This window comes from Anguilla rostrata, chromosome 7 (genome assembly GCF_018555375.3).
Source record: "Anguilla rostrata isolate EN2019 chromosome 7, ASM1855537v3, whole genome shotgun sequence".
Lineage (NCBI taxonomy): Eukaryota > Metazoa > Chordata > Actinopteri > Anguilliformes > Anguillidae > Anguilla > Anguilla rostrata.
In genome coordinates, this window is record NC_057939.1 from 22,873,936 (window position 1) to 22,901,916 (window position 27,981).

General features: G+C 44.2%; 2 protein-coding genes across 2 annotated transcripts; one reads left to right on the top strand and one right to left on the bottom strand.

The window, feature by feature from the left end:
• The first annotated feature begins 462 nt into the window (after nucleotides 1-462).
• Nucleotides 463-2,763, top strand: LOC135259416 (NEDD8-like). Its single transcript, XM_064343817.1, has 4 exons — nucleotides 463-658; nucleotides 1,206-1,253; nucleotides 2,014-2,096; nucleotides 2,370-2,763. The coding sequence occupies exons 1-4, from the start codon at nucleotides 641-643 to the stop codon at nucleotides 2,485-2,487; spliced, it is 267 nt and encodes an 88-aa protein (XP_064199887.1). The 5' UTR covers nucleotides 463-640; the 3' UTR covers nucleotides 2,488-2,763.
• A 1,537-nt stretch (nucleotides 2,764-4,300) lies between these two features.
• slc7a8a (solute carrier family 7 member 8a) lies at nucleotides 4,301-27,981 on the bottom strand. The gene is made up of 11 exons (XM_064343812.1): nucleotides 26,430-27,981; nucleotides 20,345-20,549; nucleotides 19,515-19,666; nucleotides 15,035-15,160; nucleotides 10,927-11,080; nucleotides 10,207-10,330; nucleotides 9,574-9,677; nucleotides 8,742-8,838; nucleotides 8,291-8,440; nucleotides 7,807-7,984; nucleotides 4,301-7,404 (listed from the first exon to the last, which is right to left on the bottom strand). The coding sequence occupies exons 1-11, from the start codon at nucleotides 26,563-26,565 to the stop codon at nucleotides 7,268-7,270; spliced, it is 1,563 nt and encodes a 520-aa protein (XP_064199882.1). The 5' UTR covers nucleotides 26,566-27,981; the 3' UTR covers nucleotides 4,301-7,267.

Consider the following 27,981-nt stretch of genomic DNA (forward strand, 5'->3'; position numbering starts at 1 on the left):
TCCGGTGAAAACCTCTGGTGAGTTTCTATCAAAATACAAGCACAGAATTAACGTTAATAACGTTCATTAGTCCCGAAGAATAACATTACAATAACCGCGGTTTCTGAGCTTTGATAGAGGTTTACCTTTATTTAAAAACATTTCAGATACAATTTGTACAGAATCGCTAGCCCCTAATTCTTGGTAACAAACGGGGAGGCAGGGGCCTGTGGTAAATGTAGTTTTGGAACTTGCTTTATCTTCTGACTCTCACTGAACCGTGAACAGTGACTTGACTCTAAAAGAAAAACTTATTTCGCTGCAAGACAGCATCTTGTGGTAGACCCTCCGTTAATAAGATGTATTTAACACTGCTTTACGAAACCAACCTTCACAATAAACAATTTTAATCATTGCAGGAAAATATCCGAAATGTAGTTGCTTTCCGGAACCATTAATCTCAAATGAAACTAGGCGGGATTATCTTCCGTTACACAGGAATTGCAACAGAATTGCGCGACGAGAGAAATATTCCGAGGGAAATTGTTTGCTATAATTTTGTATCGGTTGGGTCATAGCTGAATAAGTGAATAATCTAAATATTTTGTGCACCACTATAAATTATTTATTTTTCCGCATTTAGATACACCAAGAATTCAAAATGTTGATTAAAGTTAAGGTAAGGTAATGTTGTCGAAGATTATAAACATCACACAATGACAGTATAGCTAATGTTAGCAGATGTGGCATAACCACGGTCTTAATACAGAAAACAGCAGGCAGTTGTGACTGTTTATTGGTAGCTAATTTATTAAAGTACTAACTTGGTTGTAAGTAACGTCACACAAAAACCCAGGTGCTACAACTATCAATTATTCTAATAAAAAATAGCTAGCTAGCCAGATACCTAGCCAGGTTGCTCGCTGAATAAAATTAGCTAAACAAGCTTGTACAAGACTTCGATAGCAAGTCAGCTCTGTGCGTGAGTCCTGTACGTTAGTTTTGGTCTTTTGGCGAAGTTACTGGTTAATCTGCAAAATAGGTTTGCAAACGTTATCATAGCAATCAGAATAGATTTAAGAAATTGTTGCTCGACACGCATGAAGGAACCAATGTTAGTTTCTGTGTTACAATAGCCAGAATTATATAATAAAATAATTTTGTTACAATCTTTTTTTCTCGCTTCACCATCGAACCCCCGTCTATCTCATCAATGTGCCTTTCAGACATTAACTGGCAAGGAGATTGAGATCGATATTGAGCCAACAGACAAGGTAAGCTCCATCTCGATGAGCTACAGTGCCCAGCCAGTGTGTAGGCTACTGTACTAACGCTTGATGTCTCAATGACCTTCCACGTACTTCGGTGTCTAGTCTGCGCATACTATATTAAGCGTTAGTGCTTCAGTTGAATATTTTGGATTTCAACAGGGCATATCATTTTTTTTTTTGCATAGTTTATTCTGGCACTTCTTGTTTGCTTTGTCATTGGCTGTAAGAGTATTAACTATCCTGTATGTTGTCAATGCTGTTTTCATCTTATTGAATTCACTTATGCATTTAAATCACTGGATTACAGTAGTGTCGTGTGCATAGATGATATTCCCCACTGTTTCAGTGCAGTTTTACTTTACTGTAATGTCCAATCAGTCTGTACGTATTGCAGTGACACTATCAACCAATTCTCCCAGTGCACTCATATTGTACTGTATTGCTTGGGCTGTCATTGTACATTTTCAGCTGTACATTGAACCTTTCCCTATAAATGTAGTTTAAATTCTTCTGCTCCTTCAGTGTGTATAGTTTATATATTGTAAGCAACCTATCCGTTTCATAAATAGTATTAATATTTATGCAACTTTTGTTCTGTGAGCTGTGCCTTCTGGTCCTGGCTGAGCTTCCTTATGCCCTCTAATGATAGAACTGAATTCCATCAAACCCGTTCCCTGGCTGATCACACAAATGCTGTCTCTTTCTTCTCACACACACACGTGCGCGCACACACACTCACACATACTTTCTCTCTCTTTCTCAGGTGGAGAGGATCAAAGAAAGGGTGGAGGAGAAAGAAGGGATTCCACCTCAACAGCAGAGACTCATCTACAGTGGGAAACAGATGTGAGTCTTTTAGTTAAAAAATTGCTTTTCTGTAGTGCCTTTCAAATGTTTTCATCGCAGCCACCCGCGATGTGTTGCACCCGCCTTCTGGTGATCCACAGGGGCGGATTTGTGCCAGAATACTCATCACAGATCACCTCAAAATGGAAAGGGACTCTTAATCAACTCTTAACCATAACCAGTCCTTTCTCGTTCTGTGATGGGTAGCTGCAATATTCAGTCAGTGTGTATATATAAGCCACCTCTAAATGCTCCCCCCATCCTCTGTTTCAGGAATGATGAAAAGACGGCAGCAGACTACAAAATCCAGGGAGGCTCAGTGTTGCATCTGGTTCTGGCACTAAGAGGAGGGGCTCCCCACAGTCGCAGAATTCATCTGGCCCCCTTTTAACTCCCGACCTGCCTTGACCACCGTAGAGTGTCTGCCAGCAACACCACGCGCACAGCTTCGTCCAGAACTCTATGTTGTTGAAATTAAGCTCATGCTAATTGCATTCTACCAACAGATTCTCTGTCATTGAGTTCTTGTCTATAATATGTTAGAAATCGGCACATTGCCGCCCTTTAGATTTACAGCTAGGATGGGAAAGCACCGCGGTGCTGTTTGGTGATTGCTGAGGGAAATGATGTCACTGCTTGATGTGTTAATTAAAGTTAATGTCACCTGTGTTTGGCACATGTCGACGTTTGTGATCCATTTTGGAGCTCATTTTCCTTTTTTGTTTGGAACAACTGCTCCCACGTTATTATCTGACGTTTGTCGATTAAAACGCATTGACTTATTTATTCAGTAAATACAGTGTTTATTGGCTGGAAAGGACTGCAGGTGGAAGTCATTTTTAATCTGCATAGACTACTGTTAGTCTAATACAGACTGCAAGCATTGTTTTGTGTATTCATTGCAGATAACCAGTTAACTCTAGCTAAAAGCAATAGGATATCAAATAAAGCTGAATTCCCTTGCATGATAATATACAGACTTCAGCTAATTCTCCTGTATATATATATACTCTTGAGCATGCCAGTTTCAGTAGCTTTGCTTGATTAAATTACAAGTTGCCTTGCGTTAAACTGTCACTAGATGGCAGCACTTAACAGGCTATAACCAATGCAAACCTGCTTCATGCAACTGTATGTGACTATGGTTGGTGGCACTGGTGAGAAATTCCTGCGCTAGTGGATGCTAAAGCCACCAGATAAAAGCTGGTTGACTCGGGTGCTAAATTATTAATTTAGAGTGAGTCAGCTACAACGGAGGTATTCGACAATTCTGTGTTCTGCTTATTGGGTGTTGTAAATGAGTGCAAAGGACCCATTCATATATCCTGATATTCAAATGCTTGTTCATTTGCTCAGACTCGGGGACAACCAAATGATGCACAGCTACCTAGTGGCTATAACTTGTCCTCCCAGTAGCTTAGTCACTATAGGTCGTCTCCACAGGAGCAGGCTGGCACTACGGATGAGTCATTACCGGCTCATACCTGTGCTTTCTCAGTACCTGACCATGACTGGGAGTTTGCAGTGACAGGGCACAAGAGTGTGGTGGTTTATGCCTGCTAGGGTTTCTCAGTTTCTCTGCATTAGTGCCATCCCTATGATACACTAGGCATCCAGACACAGATGTACCACATGCATCAGCTGTGCCAGCTTTCTTGATGCATTGTGTGGCCTGTGGTGTAGAGAACGTCCCTGACTAAATTCCCAACCTGGCTCTCTCAAGTTTGCTACCTAATCTTCCCCTGAAAAAAAAAAAAAGTTCTCTCCCTCTCCACCTTTGGTAATCTGTGGTGAGCGTTCTGGCACAAAATGGCTGCTGTGCATCACCCCAGGTGGGTGCTACACATTGGTGGTGGGTGAGGTGAATTCCCACTCATCACTGGAAAGCACTTTGGAAGCATTCGGAAAAGTCTATATAAATCATTCATTCATTCATTCATTCATTCTTTCATTCATTCACATGCTAGCTCTCCTGTAGCTCTTCTGCTGGCCTGCTCATTACTGTGGGGCCCAAAACCTGTGTACAAATTAAGGAGAAAGATTGGGAAATATTGAAGAAATATGGCCAAGTAATTTACACAGTATGCAGTATTCAAGCTTTCGGAGGTTGGTCTGTGTTCTATGTAGTGTTAAGTGCACATAATGCAGGATTTTGTGGTGTTTCAACGCACATTTATTTTCTCCCCCTGAAGACAGAGTCTGAATCCATTTGGTATGTAGATTTTTATTTCCTTCTTTATTTACATTCATGTGGAAACTCATACAAAATCTAAAAGAAAAGAGTACTCCTGTAGAAACAGCACGCTTAAATTTGAAGTTTTAGAGTGTTCTGGGCATGAATGATTAGACGATCACATTCTCACCATTTGTCAAACTAACCTCTTAGAAAAGCAAGGCAGTCACCATAGAGACAAACATTACACATATCTGTGACACAAAAAAAAACTGTCCTTTGGGATCACAGTCATATTGTTTGACGATAAGCTTACTGTCCCAGATTTGCATGGCTCTCAAAATTTACCTTTTTTACCTGATTCACAGGTTTTTCACACATCACATGCATATGCTCTATTATCATTAGAATTCTGCTTCAGTCTTTTGAAGCAGGCAAGCAGCATTTTGATTTCTGTGTCAAGGCAAGGAATTGGTATTGTTTAGTAGACTAGTGTGGCATAGAATACTATAATACAACAAACAGGCAGTGTAGAGCAATTCTGTATGGGTACAGTGCAGAAATGATTGAAAGAGTTCTCATAGACATCAGTTCATTTCAAACTTCACTGTGTTCTATTATGAGGTCACACTGACCCTTTATGAGGTCACACAACCCATGGGGTCATCAGTCCTAATGCATAGACAGTGGGACCCTTCAGGGCTTCCCTAGCCCACCATCTCAATACTTTCCTCCAAGGTGCACAATACCAAGGAGCTGTCAGCCTATCATACATACATGGATTGACTGGGAGTTAAAATAGCTTGTACGTGCGCGTGAGTGTGTTTCACTGTCAGGTTATTTCAAAGAATGCCGGGCGGAACACGGCGTTGTAGCACAGCATAATACTAGCTGTTTGTTAGCCCCATTCAATGTGTGCCATGGCTCTGTTGGACCCTATAATTACAACAAAGGCCACTCTATAGGAAGTGTAATGTAGGCCACACCATAGCAAGGGCCACACTGCTGAAACAAAATGGCGGCAGTATGAATGGGTTTGTAGGATACCGTCGAGTGTAGCTCTGCGCCTCAATTTCAGGCTGTCAGAATACGAAGGGTGTGTAAGATCTGGAGTGTAGGATGGAGTCATTGTTAGGTGTGTAGGAGGGGGAGTGGAATCTGGATTAGGAGCTACTGCATAGTTGCCCGTTGGCACAGCTATTTATTTTGGGAGTGTAAATACTATCAACAATACCTCTGTGGCTAATTATAAGACAGCAAGCCTTAGGCCATTGCTAATCATTATATAACACTTAACAAGAATGTATCTAGGAATGGCATTTTCATACCTAAAAATAAAACTTCTCCATTAAGTTTAAGGAGTGAATATGTGCACAACTTCAGTACAGTACAGTCACAGTACAGTACAGACAGAAGTTCAGTATAGTACAGTACAGACAGAAACATCTACATAAACAGAGGACTCTTGGACACTCCTTCTACTCCTCTATCTAAGCTACACATACAGTTAAATATAGGTCTACTAAGACTGTCTGTATGTCTGCAAACATTAATGTGTTCAGTCTCTGTATGGCTATCTGGCCACCTCTCTATTAATCTACCTGGATGTCAGCAATTATGGCAAGTTAGTAGAGTTCTGTCTGTTGGTCAATCAGTGGCTGTGTGTGTATCTGATTGTCTGCCTCCCTTAGCAATGTCAGTTGCTTTTTGACTGCTTTTTGATAAAGTCTATATTTTATTATATTACTACCTGCATGTTTTTCAAACAACATGAAAAATTGTTTCTTCATAAAGCATTGGAATTATTCATCTTCCATTAGCAATAACAATAATCATAATAGCAATACCAGCAGATTATATAATAATTAAGGCATTTAAAAAGATCTGGGACTACTTCTGAACATAAAAATAATTTGACAGGCACCTAACCAAGACTCGGACCTGTGACTAAAACATATGCCTCCGTTACTGAAGGCATAAAAAGTAGACCTCTGTTTTCATGTTGGTTTTTAACACAACAAAAAAAACAGAAAACGATAGCAAAAATAATGACAACAAAAAATAAAAATAATTATTACAATTAAAAAAATCTACTTTGGAATTGCAGTTATACATAAACACAAACAGCTCTTTGAGTGTATTTAAAAGAAATGTGAAATCTGAATTTTGCTGTCTGAAAACTGAAGAGTGAAGAATCAGAAAACTAGCTTCGCTGTAACAACAACAAAAATTACCATTGAAATGAAATTCTCAATTTGATGAGTACATTTAAAAAAAGAAGTAAAAGCAGTCACTTGATGGTTTGTGGTATTTCACAGTGCCATGCAAAAGAAGCATGTGGTGCTTGTGAGATGATGTGGGTGGAGTCTTATGAGGAAGAGGCAGGGCATAACAAAAAAAGAAGGCAAGGTTTTGATGATGTCACCTGATGAGGAGTGGTGTCAGAGGAACTGTCACAGTACAAAGGGAGTGCCCTGGTGGAAATTCCGGGTTGGAATTTGGTGATGGAATCTAGCCAGAACCAAATTCTGCTCCAGTTGGATACCATCTGGAATTTGGTGAGGGTCTAATTGTCTGTACCAAGCAGGCCCCCCATGGTTGCTATTTCAGCCATCTTGTTCGCCAGCTTGACAATCTCCAAACCAAGGCTTAAAACCAGGTTGGAACCATGCTGGAATTTCGACCATAGTGTGGTTGGCCATTACTGTGTGTGGGGGTGAAAGATTATACCAGTCCATACATTGGAAGTGTGGCAGTGCGAAACATTTATTCTTTCCTCTCCCGATTGACTTTCTTCTTTAGCTTGGTTTGATGATGCACTTGTGATTGTTATAAATGTTGCTTAGAAAACAAGCTACTATTTTGTGTGTGTGTGTACATGTGCATGTTTGAATGTGTGTACCTCTCTTGAATTTAATTAGCATAAAGATATCGCCTAGTCAGAGTGGTTGTGTGCGTGTGTGTGTGTGTGTGTGTGTATGTGTACGTGTGTGTGTGTTCAGCACTCTTCTGATTTTAGCGCTCCACACTCCTCCTTCCCACCATCACTCTCTTCTTTGTTGCCTGCGTCTCCACCCTCATTCTCCGCAGGATACACCACAACACAGAACTTTTGTCCCACGTACGTCATCTTATCTGAAAGAGAGTGAGAGAGAGAGAGCGAGAGAGAGAAAGAAAAAGAGAAATTACATGTTATGAGAGATTCAGTACAGTTCACTATCATAATGTGCATTCGCATTGTGCGTACACATTTAATGTGGCTTACAGAATCATACACACATGCTTATATAGTACACACTTGTTTACACTTGTTTACATTTGTCCCTATTGAAAATTTTGCAAGAAAATGACATTAAATGTATCCATTTATTTTGCACATTCGTTGTGCCTGAACAGCACACTTTGGCTTTGGGACAGGATTTAAAATAGCCTCTCCAAAGCACACTTTGGAGCCATTTGCAGAAGGCAGGCATTTACACATCTCTTATTGTGACATCATCATTGCCGACAATGAGGGCAAAGAAGCGGTTTGCATACCGACGAAGGCATTGAAGCATTGGGGCTTTTTGTCCCAGTACACGCCCAGGAAGTAGACGGGCACACCAGTGAGCATGATGGCCAGGCCGATACCGCACACCACGGGCTCCGAGTACAGCGAGAAGATGAGCAGGAAGGCCCAGAAGAGAAGGTAGATCACTGGCCACACCAGGCTGATCTGTACAGACACACACAACGCAGAATTATTACATACTCTCTCAGACACACCTGAGCACCAGCACACACACCTACACACACCTGCAGCACCACACACATTGCAGAAACGCCACACACTTGAGCTTCAGCACACACACCTGCACACACCTGCAACGCTACAGAAACATCACTCCCCAGTGCATAAATTCACTGTAACAAAGTTACAATATTTACAGTGTAACAGTACATTGTCCTATATTACATTTCCACAAGGGTAATCTTGGAGTTCTTGTACCAGTGAGTGGGCTGAATTATCCTTAGGTCTCACCTTGATTGGTCTATGCATGTCAGGTTGCTTGATGCGAAGCACAATCTGCCCGGCGACAGTGACTCCATAGAAGAGGTAGTTGATGAAGCCCACGTAGTTGATGAGAGTGTACATGTCACTGGTGCACAGCATCAGAAGTGTGGACACACACTAGAGAGGACAGATAAGACAGCGTCAGGGCCTCAACACGGAGCTTGTGGAGCCCCCTACAGGACACTCTTGAAATGGAGCTAGTCTGTGCAGTCGGTCTTTCTTTCATTTTGAAATCTTTTTTGTTTTGTTTCTGTAGATGTCGTTGAAAGAAAGTTAGATATCAAGCTCATTTGCTCACTGAAAAGCAGGGAGAAGATCGTCTTGAAGATTTAACGAAGGGAAAGAGAAACAGAAGGAGCCGACAGAAGTGTGAGCAGAGAGGGAGAGGGAGAGGGCGACCCAACGGTATGAGACTCACTGTGAAGAGGAGAGCAGGGATGGGGGTGCAGCGTTTGACATGGATCATGGCCAGCAGGCTGGGGAGATGACCCTCTCTCGCCCCTGCAAAGAACAACCTGAGAGAGAGACAGACAGATAGACTTTGACTTTTTATGTTCCTTTATTGAAACTCAAAAACTTTCCACAATTTCCTTCAAACCGAACCCAACCCCCTATTTACAAACCCAAAACTCCCACCCCTACCCACCCCCACCAAAAAAGAAAAAGAAAAACAATAATGGCCAACCCCCACACTCAACTGTAACATATCTCAATCTCTTCTTCATTTACCACACAAGCAGCCCCCCTGATACACCACATTCTTTTGAATGTTTCCACATCGTGCGTCACTTTGAAATACTCAAATTCTACCCAAGGGCATGCAGAGACGTAGCCCCTAAACAAAGAACAACCTGAGACAGAGAGAACGAGAGAGAGAGAGAGAGAGAGAGAGAGAGAGAGAGGTAGAGAGGTATAGAGACCATCACGTCCAGTACAGTGCAGACACACTGAGTACTGTCAATGTCTCTATACTCACAGTGTGCACAGCAGGGCAACCTGCTGCACTCTGCATAAAACAAACTGGAAGTAAAACATGCATCACATTGGCTAAATGTTCTTTTCAACAGTCGGTGTCTGATAACTGATGAACATTTGGGACTGTTTGTACCCTCACTCAGGGACAGAGGAACAGGTTGGGGAGACATGGACGGACTTGGGAAAAAGGTGACCGAGACCAGAGAATGGTGGCGGCTGGTTTTGGGGTGAGGTGCCGAGTGGGCTAGGGGAACCAGGGGGCTGGGCGGACTGACCGGGATGAGGTGAAGAGGGATCCGTTGACCCCTCCGAAGGTAGAAAGGGCCACAGAGATGGGCATGATCCATGCCATCACTCCCAGTAACTTCTCACCAAAAGTCTGAGGGGTGGAGAGAGAGGACGGTTAGCCGCTGGAGTCAGTGCACACTAGGTGGCGCAAGCAAGCATACACACACATATGGCATCTAAATATTCACAGACAATGAGAAGTGGTATGCAGAAAGTGAGAAGAGTAACATGAAATATGATGCTGCTATGATGGACAACAGAAAACTGAATTTATTGGACATTTATTGGACAAACCATATCCATCTCTGAGCATAGTATTCAGATTGTATCACAAGGAATGTAGACCAGACCAGAACATTGTGTAGAAAGACTGGGAGTGAGACTGTGATGTATAAATAAAGTGCAGCTAATGCTTGGACGGCTCTGGAAGTTGTGCTTTGGTGAATTAAGTTTAAGAGGTTAAGCTTGTATTGTTGGTCGACAGCCAACAACAAAAAAGATTTGACTTAACGTGAGAAAAGAGTAGAAACTGGGACAGACGACTGAGCTTAGTTTCTTATTTGAATTGGATGCAAGAAGAGAATAGGACTGTGAGTCAGTGTGAGGTGGGGACTTCTCACCACGGCAACGGCATTAGAGGCTAGGAGCTCCTGCGGGCTCATGGCCGTGACGTAGGCGATGTTGGCGAACACATAAACAAACGTCACTAGGGGGATGGAGATGAAGATGGCGCGGGGCAGGTTCCTATTGGAGGGAAGAGAGACAGACGGATAGACAGACAGACAGAGACACAGAGAAAGAGAGAGATGAACCAATACTGATCTGTTACTCAATCTGACTCACGTGACACAAAATTTACAACTTTGAAATGGAAAATGGAAAACCGCTAGGGCTACGGTATCATGACCAAATGCTAACAGATGGCAAACTGGACACGACAGTACACTGCTGAAACCTATTACATGCAGGTGTGATGGAGCAGACCTGCTGTGGCCTTCAAAGTATGGCCTTTGGCAACCACTCTGGTAGTCTAGAAGAGCTAAAGACCAAGGTCCACAACCAATGAAAGTAATTACACTCATATTGCTTCTCTAGTGGTAATTTCACAATCACATGCTACGTTCACATGCTAACTGACATCGTCAAACCCACAACTTGTCAATGTCATTGAATGGACATTGAACTAACGACTAAGTGCTAACTAAACAGCATGTCATATGTGGTGTGTTATCCATTACACACTGCCTGATGAGACAGAAAAGGCATAGATTACTAACAGGGCAGCAGGCCACAGGTGACCCTCAGCAGACCCTCAGTGGTTGGCTGGTTCGAGCACTCACGTGTATGGGTCGACCAGCTCCTCTGTGACATAATTCAGGAAGTTCCAGCCGCCGTAGGCAAAGGAGCCCTGCAAAAAGGCCAGGGCGATCAGGCCCACGTCATACTCCTGAAAACTCTCAAACGCGTGAGCAGGCTCCAGCCAGTGATACTCCCCTGAGAGAGAGAGAGAGAGAGAGAGAGAGATTGTCGTTACCACAATGTTGTTTGTATTTCACTGTTGTTTGTATTCTTATTCCTGTTTGTGTGTGTATGCTTTGGCAATAAGTACAAATGTATTTCATGCCAATAAAGCATTTTGAATTTGAATTTGAAATTTGAGAGAGGCCACTGTAAGACAGGATAGGTGGAGGAAAAGATGCACTTCCTCCTAGACTGTGAGAAATATTCTGAAATCAGAAAAAAAAACACTTTAGCAAATTTTCTATATTTATAAACACATTTCCTCCTCTGTCAAATGTGGAAAAACTGCAAAGCCTTCTGGGAGAAGGGTCAACAGCCCCACTTATTGCAGCACAATATGTTTCAGCCAGTCACAACCTGAGGGACAGTGAGTAACTACCCAGCAAGAATATAACCACTGTACAGATAAGCAGTACAATATAACCAATATGTCATCTGTTTAACTTGCAAATATTATAATTACGGGTAATAACTACTTGCTTTCAATAGTTTTTTCATTCTGTTTCAAATTCTAATTTTTTATATTATGCTTTGGCATATTATTTGTATATTTTCTGTATGTATTTCATGCCAAAAAAGCTTATGGAATTGTACTGAATTGAACTGAGAGAGGGAGGGACAGAGAGAAAGGGTGCTATACAATGAGTGACGAAGATCAGGGAAAAGAAGAGATGGAGTGATAGAGAGCAAGATGAGAGAGAAAGACAGATTGAGCATCAGAGAGAGTGTGAGAGAGAAAGAAAAGGCACAAGCACAGCGTAGCATGCCGGCCCACATGGTTCCCAGTTTTCCATCTGTGCCCGGCACCGAGTCCTATCAGTAATCACTGTATGTAACTGAGAGATGTTTCCACCACCAAGCGCCAGGACTAGCAGAGATTAGCCACTACCTGCCCTGCATTTGAGATGTTTCCACCACCGAGCGCCAGGACTAGCAGAGATTAGCCACTACCTGCCCTGCATTTGAGATGTTTCCACCACCGAGCGCCAGGACTAGCAGAGATTAGCCACTACCTGCCCTGCATTTGAGATGTTTCCACCACCGAGCGCCAGGACTAGCAGAGATTAGCCACTACCTGCCCTGCATTTGAGATGTTTCCACCACCGAGCGCCAGGACTAGCAGAGATTAGCCACTACCTGCCCTGCATTTGAGATGTTTCCACCACCGAGCGCCAGGACTAGCAGAGATTAGCCACTACCTGCCCTGCATTAGAGATGTTTCCACCACCGAGCGCCAGGACTAGCAGAGATTAGCCACTACCTGCGCTGCATTAACAGTGCGCTGACGGAGAGAGAGTAAATGGTTAAATGGAGAGCGGACCAGGGGCTGGGTACGAACGAGGGCGCAGTGGGGTGAGGAGTAAGGCGGGGAGGCAGGTACGTACAATTAAGCGCTTTAAGCCAGTGCTCAGTCAGTTAGAACTAATTCCAGTCCCAAGGGAATCATGCAAAACGAGCTCTCTCTCTCTCTGTCCCACACCCGCACCCTCCCCCCTCTTTCCTATTCTTTTTTGCCTATCCTTCTGTCTCGTTTCCACTCTCTTTGTAATCCCTTCCAGTAGCATTTGTTTATCTCATTATGGCTTGTATCCCACTAAAACTTAACATAAAACTAAATGCAAGCATTACCATTTTTCTTCACAAACTAATTTTGGCTATTTATTCTTAGTAAATGCTGAGCTTACTCTGAAGAAAAGATGAGCCTTGATCAGTCATAGTTATGGACAAATTCTGATGAAATGCCAGCCTTTTTTTCTTACAAAATTCTAAATGCCCTCAACTCTTTTCTGACCCCCAGCATACTCCTCCCTCCGTCTCTCACCCTTTCCCACCCCTCTCTTTCTGTCTCTTTCTCTGTCTGCCCTCAATGTGCAATTCCCACACATGGGTGATTACACAGGCAAAGGCACTAATAAGCCCATCACAATAAATGCAGATCCCTCTGTTTTTCTTGGGCGCTCATAGTAGTGTTACGCCTGAGGCTGTCGTAGAAAAACCTGATCACCATTATTATTATTACTCATAAGACGTTTTCATCCTTATTATTTCTAGGTCGCTGTGCTGTGATAAGAACATTGCCATGAGTGTTATGACTACACGGCCAATAGCGTATGACCTCCAGTCTGAGGTGAAATTTGCTTCCATATTGGCTGATGTCATCAGGTTTCGTATCACACCAATCCCCTTTCAACAGGAAGTGATGTCGCTGGTGTGCTAGGATGTGTTCCGCTGGGCCAGTGCAGGTGGCAGTCTACCAAATGGTAGCAGAGCAGATTGGAATCTTAGGACAGTACATGCTGTTTTTAGCTCTTGAGTGTGAGTTGAGTGTGAATTGCTTCAGTATTATCAACCATTATGTGGATAATGTGTCAGCTTTTAAGTTTAAAATACAATTTTTATTGGAGTCTGAGGTTAAAGAAACTGAATTAATTGTTATGTACTGAAGAAACTGCTTAGTTTGCAAAATGCGCAACTGTCTGCACTGAACATGCATGTTAAAGCTGAGCACCACCCTTTTCATGAATACATGCAGAGGTGGAAAATCCAGCAGGCAGAAAGTCCTGCCATGTGTTTCTTCCACCCATGAACTGAAGCCAGCTGATTTCACTGAATAGTTTTATCTCCAGGCTGAAGAATTGTGCCAATGAGTAAATGGTGATTGGAAAAAAAATACTGGCGAGGACTTTTACTTTGCATCGCTGAGCATGTTAGGACTTACTACATCTAAAAAAGTACAGCAGACAGGTAATTTGTGAGAGGGTACAAAAATGGCCATAGGCATAGGTGTGCCTGCACGTGTGCGCACACACACACACACACACACGCACACGCACAGACACACATACGCGTGTATGTAGATCAGAGGGGTGTATAAAATTATAGGGTTAGCAAGCTATCTTAAGCTTTAACCCTGGGTTTTCCATATCAAGGAACTGAATAACTTAAAATCCAGGTATATCGCCATGGTAAATCATGCCGCATGGCTAACCTGGTCCAGGGTTATGGTTATGTTCAGGCTATCAGACTGAATCATATAAAACACTGTCCTTTGACCAATCAACTCTTTGGGAAAAGGCGTTTCCATTCCTGGAGAGCTCGGGGGTGTTCTCAAGACTGAATTACTCCGCTGGCTTTCTTCGAGGATAAACTATACGGAAGATATAAATTCTCTACAGAGGGAACCAGACGCATCCATATCTATTTCCCTTAATTATGGACCTGAGTCCCATAATTCCCTAAAGTTCATGAATAAACTTTGGTGTGATTGCTTCAGGCAATATTTTAAATTTATAACTTTTAAGGTTTAGGAACTCTAGAATAAGCATTTGTCACATTATAAATAAACTGTAGAACAATTAGTAAGAGTGTAGGTTTATTCGTTATGAGTGGTAAGGTAGCCTAAATATCAAACACTAATATTAAAAAAAAGGTATTAACTAAGAAATTTACACTATTAGGATTTTTTTGCCAACCCTCGTCCCTGGCTTTGCAGGTGGAAACGGTGTTTCTTTTTGACATTATGATTATTTTATGTTCTATGTATCCCTCCGTTATATCCGTCCATATCTGTCTTTTTTCCTCAGGTGAGAAACATGCAGCTGGAGTACGGTCCACTTCTATGAGGACGCGCACAAAGCTTGGTTAACAAAGCCCGTGTTCACTTAGCAAGCTGATAACCACCAGCGTGATACCGGTTAAGCCAGATTGTGGTTTTAGGTTTTGCCAAGCCAGCAAGCACAAGAGAAACCCTGGGCAATGTTAAGCTTCTTTTGTAGCACGCCCTTCAGACTGGCACAAATAAAACCAGATACAGACAGACAAGACAAACAGAAAAACATAGAGAGCTGGGTTATAAGGGCACACGCCGACGTCAGACAGACGAGGGCTCGGGTCTGACCGACACACAGACAGGCGATGAACACTCACCCTTGCAGATCTGTACTATGCCCATGATGATGATCAACGCCAAGGCCAGCAGCTTCCCTGCTGTGAACACGTCCTGCACGCGAGTGGCCCAACGCACACTGGAGCAGTTCACCCAGGTCAGGAGCACTGAGGGAGACCACAAATATACAGTATACACCAACTGGAGAACTGTTCCCAGATCAGTAGAATTGAGAGAGGAATAGTATATAAGGTATATACATACTAACAGGAGAACTGTTCCCAGGTCAGTAGAATTGACAGAGGGATAGCATATACAGTATATATGCACTAACGGGAGAACTGTTCTCAGGTCAGTAGAAATGAAAGAGAGAGAGATATCATACAGTATATATTTTCACTAACTGGAGAACCGTTCCCAGGTCAGTGTCTAAGAGAAGGATAGAGTGCACAGTACAGTGCACACATGGACTGACTGGACACTACAGTATATTAACACAGCATTGAGACTGGATAAATAACATACACACACTGGTCACACATACTAACAGTGCGTTAACACTTCACAGAGAGAGGGGTTACGCAGCATGTGTTCACTGACTGACAGGGCAGAGGGAGGAGAGAGAGGGAGGGCGCACGTACGGGTGAGTTAATGACTCTCATGTAACACATGAAGGAGGGCCCTGTCACTAAAACCAAATGTCAAACCCTTTGGCCTTTCTGCTGCATCCTCTCTCTGAGCGTTCCTCCTGTTTACGGCCCTGGGGCGCAGAACTCGCCGACCGGCCCCGGAACCCAACAGTGGGCTGCCTGTCCCCGTTTTACCTTCACCAGTGCCGTTCATTCAGCAGAGTCACATGAGCCCCCCCGCAATCCCCAAAAGCGCCCCCGCGTCCGGCTCGGCGGCCGCTGTCCGCCAGGCTGCTTCAGGACAGCGTCACTCCCTCGTCTGTTTTTGAACTAGGCCTCTGGCTCGCTCAGTCAGCCGGTCACTCGATCGCTCGGTCCACGCGCTCCCTCGCTCACTCAAATCACTCCTCTGCTCAATCATTTATGCACTCATTCACTCACTGACTGTCCTGCTGTTGCATAGGGCAGGGCTGAGAAACCTGACAATCTGTCTGTATCTCTTTGTCTGTCTCTCCCTCTCTCTCTCCTTCTCTCTTTCAGTAAAGTCATTCCCACATAAAAGTTTAAAAGGCTGGGTAATGAGACGCTGTACAGGTGGCCATTCGGGGTTCTCAGGTAGCGGGTTTGGCAGGGCGACGCTCTCGGGCAGAACGTAAGGAGCACAAAAGCCCTGTCAGGAAGCCAACAGCGCAGCTCTTCCGAGGAGCTCTGGGGCCTGCTTGCAGCTGTCCTGAAAGAGCTAAAAGGGACCGGGCTGAGATGGGCATCGCGGTGTTCCCTTCTATACCACGGCAAACAACAGCTGCAGCCGCAACAGCTAGGGCTACACGCGGTGTAGAATTACAGAACACGCGTGACGTCATGAATAAACAGACTATAAATAGTAATACATTTTGTAAAGTGACATTATCATATATATCTGTTAGTTCTGCTAACAGATATATAATAGTGTCACTTCACACTATTACACTATACCATGTCTATATTTCTCTATGTGCAAACAGACTGCGAAATGCAGCATGAACACCATGTACAGTATATATACCTCTGTGCGTAATGAGGACATTCTATATGGAAACAGACGCAGGTGTTATGTAAACAGATTAAGTATAGCATTCTATATGTAAAAAGAGTGCATAGCTTTATGGATGTACACCACTTTGGCTTTGTATAAAGAATGTATTAGCTGTACTGCGTCCTAAATCATAGTGTGTGGGTGAGCGATGTCATCCAGGACATAGGCAGCTTTCCAGCACTATAGATCAGTATGACGCTTCAGGACAGATGCATGTGTCAAAGGGAGCCTCCTGTTTTGAAAGCGAACCGTCAAAAACAAGGCCAATAAAGTAACACTGTCCTGAAATAAATGTTTTTTTGTGGGTACAGGAACGTATCCCACTTAGGCTCTAAAGCAGAGCTGGGTGGAGGGACACACACATACACACGCAGGCGTGCACACACACACGCACACGAACACACGCACGCACGCAGCTGCACATGCACGCACACACACAAACAGCGCATACACACACAAATGCGCACGTGCACGCACGCACATACATACACACGCGCCACACACACATAGACACATGCTCACTCCCACACACTCACAAATTCTTCTCTTCCTCTAGCTCACAAACAGACCGTCACTCCAAAACGCACACTCTCTTTCAGAAATGTTTTTCTCTCTCTCTCTCTGCGTGTTCCTTTGTGGCTGTCTTTCACATACACACAGACTTCTTCGTCTCTGCTTCAGATTTTCTCACCGGCTAGACAGAAGGTGAGAGTTCCCGGGATCACACCGTTTACGCGGTGGGAGGGAAAACAGACGGAGGGGTCGGCAGGATAATTCCCTTTTCGACTTCTCGGAATATGTTGCAAAAGATGGTTATATAACCCTTACGCCGAAAACACACACCCCTCTCACTTCCCAGAGGAGCGCCCTGAGAGCGACGCCTGACCTACAAGGAATGTTTTGGGACACTGGGAAGAGGGACTGGAAAGAGGGAGAAAAGCTGAAGAAACATGAATGAAATGAGAGAACAAAAGCAGACAGCTACTGTACAACCCCGCTCACAGACACGCACGCACACAGACACACAAACGCGCGCGCGTGCTCGTACACACTCATACACACACACACTGACACAGACACATGCACACATGCATGTACACACGCGCACACACACACACACACACACAGACATAAACACTCACACACACTCGCGCACACACACACATACACACACACACTGACATAAACACTCACACACACACACACACACACTGACATAAACACTCACACACATGTACACGCACGCACTCGCACACACACAGGCACACATGCATGTACACACGCACACACACACACACACACACACACACAGACATAAACACTCACACACACTTGCACACACACGCACATGCAAACACGCACACACACAGACATCCACACACGCACACACTCACACACGCACACACACACACACACACACGCACAGACATAAACACTCACACACACTCGCACACACACGCACATGCAAACACGCACACACTCACACGAGCACACACACACACACACACACTCACACACATACACACATACACACACACCGTCCAAACTCATTCCGTGTGTCCTCCAGTAACCTTTCCCCCAGTTTCTTTTGAAGAACAAAAACACATCCCAAAAAAACTGCAGTTCAGCCGTTTTCTCCAAAGCTGCCTGCCAACATCTGCCCAATTAAGAACAAGGAAGTGCAGCAGTGGCAAAAATACTACTGCCTGAGCCAATCAAATAAAAGTGTTCAATTAAAAGAACTCCTTCTTCAATACCAATAGTCTGTGCTTTGGAGGTGTGCTGTTATGCAGAATGCAGTGTGTCACTCATCTTCAAATTCTCAGGATGGCTCGTCACATTCTGTCAACCCGTCTTAACAGTGAAAAGAAAAATACCTGGAATGTTGCCTCACCCTTTCGGGGAGCAGTGAAGTATCACAGTCTATTCCTTTTAGCCTTTCCAGTGACTGAGGTCCAGGGAACCATAAAATGCAGACCAATAATTTGTCAATCATGGTGCGAATCTCTAATGACCAGACTGGATGATTAAAATAGTGGTGATAGAGTGCTTTGGTTTAAGAATGCAATGTGTCACGCCGCATTCACGTTCCTGGTGAACTTAGCCCCTCATTGGCCAGAATCCAAGCTGTGTGAACACGCCCCAGCCGACAACAAGAGATCGAGTGACAGTGCCACCGTCCCGTTGAAAGTGTACACCCGAAGAAAGAAGGGAAGGAATAATCAATAAACTAAGAGTGGGTTTAAAAAATACAAAATCTGACAGAAGCATGGACAAACAGAGTCGGGAGTGAAAGCTGGCACAGAGGAGGGCCGCATTTGGCCTGGCAGAACACGGGATTCACGACTCCTTCTCTCTCCATCTCTCTCCCCTTCTGTGTCTGCCTCCCGGCTGTGATATTTCTGCGGCACGTGTGAAGTTTGTAGAGGCCCCACTCCTCTCTCTCAACTCCTTACATTTGTGTTCACACACACATAACGGGTGTCTCTCATACTGTGAAGGGAGCAAAGAAGGGTGCCTCAGTGCAGAAAGTATAAAACTGGGCGTACTTCAATGCAGTTCAAGGCACGAGAGTGAACTGCATTGAAGTAAGCCCAGTTTTATACTTTTTGCACTGAGGCACCCTTCTTTGCTCCCTTCGAGTTATCTCTGCCCTCTTGTTCAATGAGCACCTTGTTGGTTTTTCCTGATCTCCGGAGCTTGTAGATATTTCTATATTTGAGCACCCAGTGATTGTTCTGTTTGTCTCTCGTACTGTATTCTCCCTCTCTCTCCCCCCCCGGCTCTATGCCCTGCCACCCTCCCTAGGACACTCACGTAGGCACACAGCTGCCATCAGGCGGAGTCCATTCTCTGGGGGAAAGCAGGTGGGAAATAGGGGCTGCAGGACGTAGTTGGCGAAGGTGAGGGCGATCACAGCCTGATTGGTTGGGTAGATCACTAGCACCGCAATCCAGAGTCGCAGGAACCTGCGAAAATGGGGAGGAGTTAGTGACTATAGATACAGAGAGAAGGGGAGGGGCTGGTGGCCATAGGAACAGTAAGAGTAGAAGGGCTTATTATAGGAGTAACACAGAGGAGTAATCTGTGTATCTGTGGCTGCAGATACACAGATTCGAATGGCTTATTAACCATACAGACAGAGCGGACAGTAGGTAAGGAAATGGTGAGAGTAGAAGGCCTTACTAACCATAGACACGAAGACTGAGAAGGACCAGTGACCATAGATACAGAGAGAAAGGGTTGGGTTTGTTAGATTCGAGCCTCAATACTGGTAAGAACACACAGCGCCACAGGTGCACACAAGCTTTGATATGGGAGATAGTGCAGTATCATCAGGGCTTGTAATTTACTGAGTGAAGATTGGGACACTGCCATTGCACCACTGAGCACAGAATTGCTTCAGTAAATATCAGTAAATATCCAGCTGTAAAAAAAGCTTTTATCTGCAAGTCGCTCTGGTGTCAGCTAAATTACTAAATGCTATATTTCAGCCATGAGTGGGTACAAAGACCATAGTTCAAACTGTCTATTACTTAGGCAGTGCCATTCACATTAAAGTACTCCATGGCAGGAGAAGCTTCATGAACCTCCCAATGACTGGGGCAACACTAGGCAGTCAATTACAGTCTGTTTTTGTCTCTCACCCCGCCAGTCCTCCGAAGATGTCATTGACGTAGGCGTAGTCGCCCCCGGATTTGGGGATGGTGACCCCCAGCTCGGCGTAGCATAGCGCCCCGATGGCTGTGATGATCCCGGTGACAATCCAGACGATCAGGGCCAGCCCGACCGAACTGGCATTCTCCAACACCCCCTTAGGGCTCACGAAGATCCCTGACCCGATGATGTTACCTGGGAGACAGAGGAAACAGGTGAGGGGTGGGGGGCTCATTAATAATGAATTTTAAAAAAATTATAATAATAATTATATATTACGTATTAATGACAGTAATAAAAATAAGTCATATAAGAGAATGTGAGTCTTCGGAGCAATTCATTTGTAGAAATTGTGCTTATTTACTGATTATAATAACAAAGAAGAAAGAAAAAAACCGGTGGTCCTCATTACTGGTATCCTTATTAATCTGTATTTAATAATTCATTGAATACACTCATTGCCATAATGAAATGGCATAGCCTACATTAGATGAGTGTAGCTGACACAATGACAGGAAGGGGAAGAAGGAAAATTAATCTCTAGAAAATACACGGGGGAATGGGGGATAGACTGGCGGGGGGGGGTGGGTATTAGTTTGAACAAAGCATTCACGCTCTCCTTGGCCATCGGACAGACAGGCAGTTTGGAGAGGGTCCCCTAGGAGGCACGGTTTTTTTTGGGAAGGGGGGGGGGGGGGGTGAGGGGCGCACTGAAGCGAGACGGCCGTGTCATCGTTTCCACGTGAGCAGAGCCGCCCGTGCGCGCGGGTTCACAAGCGCCGCCGCCAGGGATCTGAGGAGCCCGCGGTCGAAGGTGACGCGTCAGCTTTTACGGATCCACAAATACGCCACGACAGATATAACAACTCAAAGGTCAGGGGTCGTAGTTCCTGCCCGCCGAGCCGAGCACGTGCGTTTAGGAAGGTCTGCGGTTTTGACCGAGCGAGGCACGATCGCTGGGCATGCGCTCTCCAGCGTGTACGCACATGTGCAGGCGTAGGGCCTTCAAACTGCATACAGTCAGTCCAGTCGTTCCCACTACAGTAAAATGCTCCATAACTACACCAACTTCACTCGCGCCCTTTGTATTGCGAAAACTTTCTAGACCAATTGCGGTGATCCCAATTCATGAACTGTTCAACGGCCTTCTGGAAGGCATACTCGCTGTGCCAATCAGCAGCACAGCGGCTGTGTGTGAGAATTTTAGCGCGACCGTCACAACTGGAGAGGGCAACCAAATGCAAGGAATCCCATTGAGTTTCTTTTCATTTTATGATGCTATCATTTTAGCCTTGATTTAGCTCTTTCAATAACTGCTGTGCATTTGTCACGAGTGTGCAGAGACTGGTGAGACTGTGCCACGAGCAATGAGCTGTCACACCCTTAATTACCACCTGCAACACAGAGCGCCCGGCACTAACAAGCAACGATAACTGCCCTCATGAACCTTGGTAAGTTTCACCAACACAGGCTGTCGAGGGACCGCCTATAGCGGGGATGCACGACGAGGACCGATCCGTTTCTGGATTTCGCGCCAACTTCTGCTCTTAATGATCTAATTAGCTCAGTCGTGTCTTGACCTGACATTCGTATAAGCACCAGCTGCAGCCGCAGACTGCAAGTGAATCCTAAAGGTTTTATTGTGCTCAAACACGGGAGTGAACCAGCACGGTTTATAGAGCTGTCCAAAAAGTCAGTTGGAACTAAAACCAAACTGGCATGCAGACCGGCCCTACAGGACCGGAGTTATATACCTCTGGCCTACGGCTAATCTGACGAGACAGCAAGGCGCACCTGCTTATTGAAGAGTAGGGTTAGGGTAGGGTTACAACACCAAACCATGCATGCCCGGCAGAGGGGAAATACAAGGACATGGCAACATGAATAACTATTTTTATTAGTTCATTTGACAGGGACAATGCGCATTAATAATATTTCTGTAAATGTGCCATGGTTAGCCAAGTCCCTGAAATGAATGTACTTGGACTGTAGGAGGTATCCAGAGTGCCCGGAGGAAACCAACACAAACACGGGAAGAAAATACAAGCTCCGCACAGAGACCATCCAGGGCAGCTCTCTTTCGTGCCAGACAAAAGTGCAAACCATCATCCATTTAATGTTCCATCGAGGACCATGTTGTAAACACTTTGTGTTGAACACTTTAACATGCTATCCTCTGGGCTGTAAAATATGTACATATTTTAAGCCAAAAAGCTTAAAATATCAATCAATCAATCACTGCCCATGTCTATATCTATATCTATATCTATATATGTATTTGAAATTTAATGCGTTCTCAGATTTGTGGGCGGCATTATACGTTCTCCGAGGGCAATATTGGAGTCCAATGCATTCCTTACACAATAGGCCTGTGGCTCACAAATTGCCGCAGAATAAAAAAACGTTATCAGCTTCTGCTAGTCACAACTCAGCGATTCAGCACAGCAGCTGCAATCGTGTAGCTGGTCAGGTCAGCTCACAGCGTGTCCACAGCGCCTACCATGCGCGAGTAGCCGATAGCGTGACTGTGACAGTGGGACAGAAAGGCCATTCGCACTGCACCCGAGCTGCACAAAGTGCTGACACAGACGCAGCACCTGTTTCCTGTGAGCGCGTCACCCGTTTCCCGTTTTTTTAAGCAGGCAGGACAAAAACAGGCCGGCGTTCTTGCCCCACAAATTCCGCTATGTTTGACTTTTCGGCCTCGAAGCTACAGGGCGGGGAGTAAGAGAGCTGTTTGGGAGTTTTAAAAAAAAGTAATCTTCTTCCATCAAGACCACCAGCGACCAAGTAACAGAGTGAACCGCGGTGTCAATCATGTAACGTTAAGGACATTAAACCCCAGGGGATAAACTGCTGTCAGAAAAGCCTTGGTGCATTCTGGGATAGCTTATCATTAAACATATTTATCACTTGAACATCATAATCTCCTCTTTTTTATCTTGTTCCTGCCTGCCCACGCTCTCCCTCCCTCACCCCTCCACCCCCCTAACCCCCCCCCCCCCACCCCCACTCTTTCTGTATACTTGAAAGTGATGGAGGTCTTTGAAGTTCTCCAGCAGAGGCCCAGACCATCAGTGCTGGAGATCTGAACCCTGTTCCTTCATTAAGTATGACTTTTGTACCTTTCAGAAATATGCCAAGTGGTATACGGGTCAAAGTTCAAAGAACAACTTGATGCAATCTGAACCTAATAAAAATCTAGGTTATAACCACCTGGTTTTCTCTACCAGTCTCAAAGCCCCTTATCTCTTGTCTCTCATACTTTACTCTCTCTCTCTCTCTCTCAATGACTAACTACTGATAACTAATAACTATGGTATGATTGGTACCATAATAGTAATGGCATTTTGTTATTAGGAGCAACTCAGAGGCCATTTCCCATCACGATATGACGCACAGCCACATATTTGGCTCCTAGTGCAGCTCTGGGCCCTTCAAGAATGTTTTGTATACTTTCATCAGCATCATATTTGGGAAATGCTGGATACCAGTGGTTACATTTTCAAAGAGCTTCTTCCTTGCAATGGAGTATTTATTACAATGTTACAGAAAGTTAAGTCTCTGTGCCAACCTCTCTCTCTCACAATGAGTCTGTTCTCCCGGGTCATCCAGGTCTACCTATACCAGCTTTGATGGTTCATCTCTGCTGCCTGTAGCAGTACCCACACCTGGGTAAAAACACTTTTTCACTCTCATGACTAGACTGCGAGCTGTGCCAAGGCAGTGGGAAGGCTGGTGCCTGGATTGTGAGAGATTTTTAAAATTTACTCTGTCAAAAGTACTTAACCTTGGGTTAGAAACAGAGACAGAGCATCTTGTTCTGTAACCCTTCTGAGCAAATGTGTGTGGACAAATCAGGTTAAACTATGTACCTTGACTATGGTGGGAACTGCATGTGATGGCTAATCAGCAAGAATACTCGTTTCCATCCATAAGGACAATAAAAGATAACATCAAATCTAAATGTTGTGTCCTTAAGCTCCTATGCTTCCATATTACTGGCCATGCCTATAATTCACTGTGCCCTTCTTATAGCTAACTGTGCATCTTCAAAACTAAATGTGCACCTGCAAAGATAACTTTGCATCCCTAAAGTTAACTGTGCATTTCCACAGTTAACTGTGCGTCCGCAAAGTCAACTGTGACTCCATTAAGGCTAACCGTGCAATCGCAAGATCAACTTAATATCATTCTAGTTAACTGTGCATAAGCAAGGATAACTGTGCATTCCCTCCATCGTACTGCTCATTTCTAATGCTACACTGCACAGCTGCACAGACTGCGGCCATTCTGCAGGTCCGGTAGCATTAGTGGGATTAACATTTCGCTTGCAGTTAAGCATAAATCCTCCTGAGCATGTCAGGCTGGGAACCTGCGCAAAAAGGCAGCAGCCCAGAGCACGCGAGCCTGACAGCAGCACTTCATTACAGCCTCATGATTTTAATAACCGCCAAGGACCGGGAAGAATGCGCATAAGCCCAAAATTACGTCCACTCCAGAGCACAGAGCGCTTTGATTTGGGTGATTAAGGATCCCTTGACCAATCTCTTTCGCTCCCCTCAAAAAAGTCTGCCAGTGCCCCCACAAATAACGCTCCAAATCTACTGATGTTCCAAGACCCGCTAATGCCTTTCCCAAGACTACTATCTGAGGGGGGCCCACGACGATTACTGTGACCGAGGATTTGACGGACGAGAGGAAGAGAGCGGCAATCTGTGGATGAAGCTGATGAATGAAGAGACAGGCTGGTTCCATGTGGCCAAAAATCTCAGGATGAGATTCTTGTTTTAGTTCATTTAATTTTCTGGAGGGGAAGGGGGGGGGCGAACAGACATTGCCATTGGCGCTCGCTCCTGATTGGTCCACATATGGCTCAATATGGCGTGCAGCAGGGCAAAGGGTGGCTGGCGAGAGAGACGGCACAATAAATCTCAGTTGACTGATAAGACGATTCACGTGAAAAGGACTGACTGGACGTGAGAAGGAATGAAACCTTGACCCGGCACACCGAGTGCTAAAAGCAACGGCAGCCGTGGAGAACGGGCAGCAAATAGATATGTCAGAACATGGGAAACAGACAGAAAGCGAAAAGGGCTCAGTGATATAGGTATTATACTACACACTGTGCAGTCAAATAGCAGACACTGGCACCCAGTGGATACAGGCGCACAGCAGACAAAGACAGGACACAGGCAGAGTTAACATCTGCAATGCATAATGCATACAGACAAAGAAAAGGTACAGGCACGGAGTATGATCAGTGTTGCTGCAAGATGCTTTGAATGAGCAACAGGGCCTGAACCTCCTGCAGCTAGTAATAGGGCAGAGTGTACTGTACATTATGGAAGGATTTAGGTCTTCAGGAAAAGCAGACTGAAGATCATTTGCTAGAATTTGTTCACCATGGGACAGATTTTTTAATGCACATTCACCCTACGTGCATAACTGCAAAGCACTATTTCACATTTTAGATATTCAGTATTCAGTAATGCACACATGCAGCCCCTAGACTTTCAATGAGGTTTCAAGGAGTACCCCAAAAAAATAACCTGTGAAACTCTCTCTAAAATTCTATGGTTTACACACACTGAGCTGTTTACTCGGCATGACTTAAAGCAGTGATAACAAACCTTGTTCCTGGAGATCCACCATCCTGCAGGTTTTCATTCCAACCCTAACAAAGCTCATCTCATTCAACAGCAAGAGATCTTGTTGAGCTGCTAATTAGCAGTCAGGTGTGCCAATTTAGGGTTGAAATGAAGATATAGATGATGGTAGATCTGGTTACCACTGGCTTTAAGTTTCATTTAGTTGTTGTCTTCTTCAATAAAACCTTTCAAGGAACATTTTCAAACTACCCCATAGACCCCACGGTCGATGCGCCCATGAAAGGAATGATTTCACTCAATATTTTAGTTCCGCCTCTCAATTACAACGACTCTTCTGATTGGAGCGTGCACTTCATCGTGAATTCGGGCATCATGTTGGCGTTATCTCAAATTATAGGAAAGTAAAGCGCAGAGCCTTCATAATAAATCCGTTCAACCGTGTTCTCAACAAAAGGAGACTTACCCACAATGATCCCGCAGGCGCTAACGAGGCCGATCTCTTTCTTCAGAGCCACTCCAGAGTCCTTTCCCGTGTCTGAAGAGGAATCCCCGGCTGGCGTGGATGCCGCGTTCCCTCGCTGTCTTGGACCGTCGGTCATTTTAGTTATAGTGTTCTACGATCCGTTAGAAAATATCTGACCGTACGCCTGAATATGTTTCAGTGTTGTGGCTTTATAAAACCTTTGGTCAGTATTTTTTTTCTCGCGCACGATTATTATTATTTAAAAAAGAATTTTGGTCCTCAGTTCTCTACAGAATGAGTCTTTACAAGTTGAAGATCTCACGGTGTCTGTATGAGAGGCAGTAAACAGTGTTTTTGTGTATTTTATACTGTACTAAATACTGTAACCAACTTCCACCCCATTTATACTACCAAATTAAAAACGATGAATAGGCTATACTTTTACAAACGGTAGCCTATCTTTCTTTGATATAGAAAAACGCTGGCTTTGCGCTTGTTAACACAAATCTCGTGTAAATCTCAGGATGAAATGTGTTATTTTCAGAAGGCAGAACTGAAACTACACTTAGCCTACAGTGTGAGTTTATTTCACTGGTTAAAATACTTTCGACTACTTACACGACGAGAGGAAAACTTGCCCTGTGTATTTTACCCAGTTGCCTACAAATAACGATATTGTAGCGATACTACGATATTTATAGACTCCCTGTTAATTGATTTACAGTTACTTATTGCGCTCACATGCGGACCTTCCCTGAGACCAAAATGGATGGCCAGCGATATATTGCACTAAAGTGACAGCATATATGCTTTTCTCCGCGCAAAAATGTAAGATAATTAGGCTATATCTACACAAATAGTTGCTCGTGAATACGAAATATTAAAAGCAGGCCTAATTTAAAATAAAATACTAAAACCAGAAAGTGACCAGCTTTCTAGTTTTATAGCCTGGTATAATTTTAAGACTAAGCCTATATTCATTAAACGTGTTTGTTTATTGTTTAAATTACGATATTTTTTTTCAGTGATAGTAGCTAAGTTATGTAGCTACACTCTTCATTCGAAGTTACATACGAATTTGAATCGCTGCTAAACTGTAGGATATTTCAGATACGACTGTAGCTACGATATATTTACAACTACTTTAGATTTTATGGTATGAGATTTTAATTTTTGGTTGCTGTCCTTGTCAGTTTAACCTGCATTCATCCAACGCAACTAAACAAATGCATGATATGCCTGTATCACTCTGACATTTCTGACAATATGCTGGCTCAAGTGAAAATCACCCGCAATTTCGGATCCAGTATTCCACTGACGGTTGTGTTTCTGTTTAGCTTTTTTCTTTACAAGTCCTCAGTTCTGACCACCTTTAGCGCTTCCTTGTTTCAGGTAGGCTATGTGAAGAAGTGCATCAGCATCATATCACCCAGGACGGTGTAGAGCGATCCAATACTTAACCGTATCCAGTGTGTTTCTGGTGTGAACGAACGCAAAAAAATGTAATGAAATGTATCCGTCCGACTTCAAGCCCGAGAATAAAGTATTTAAC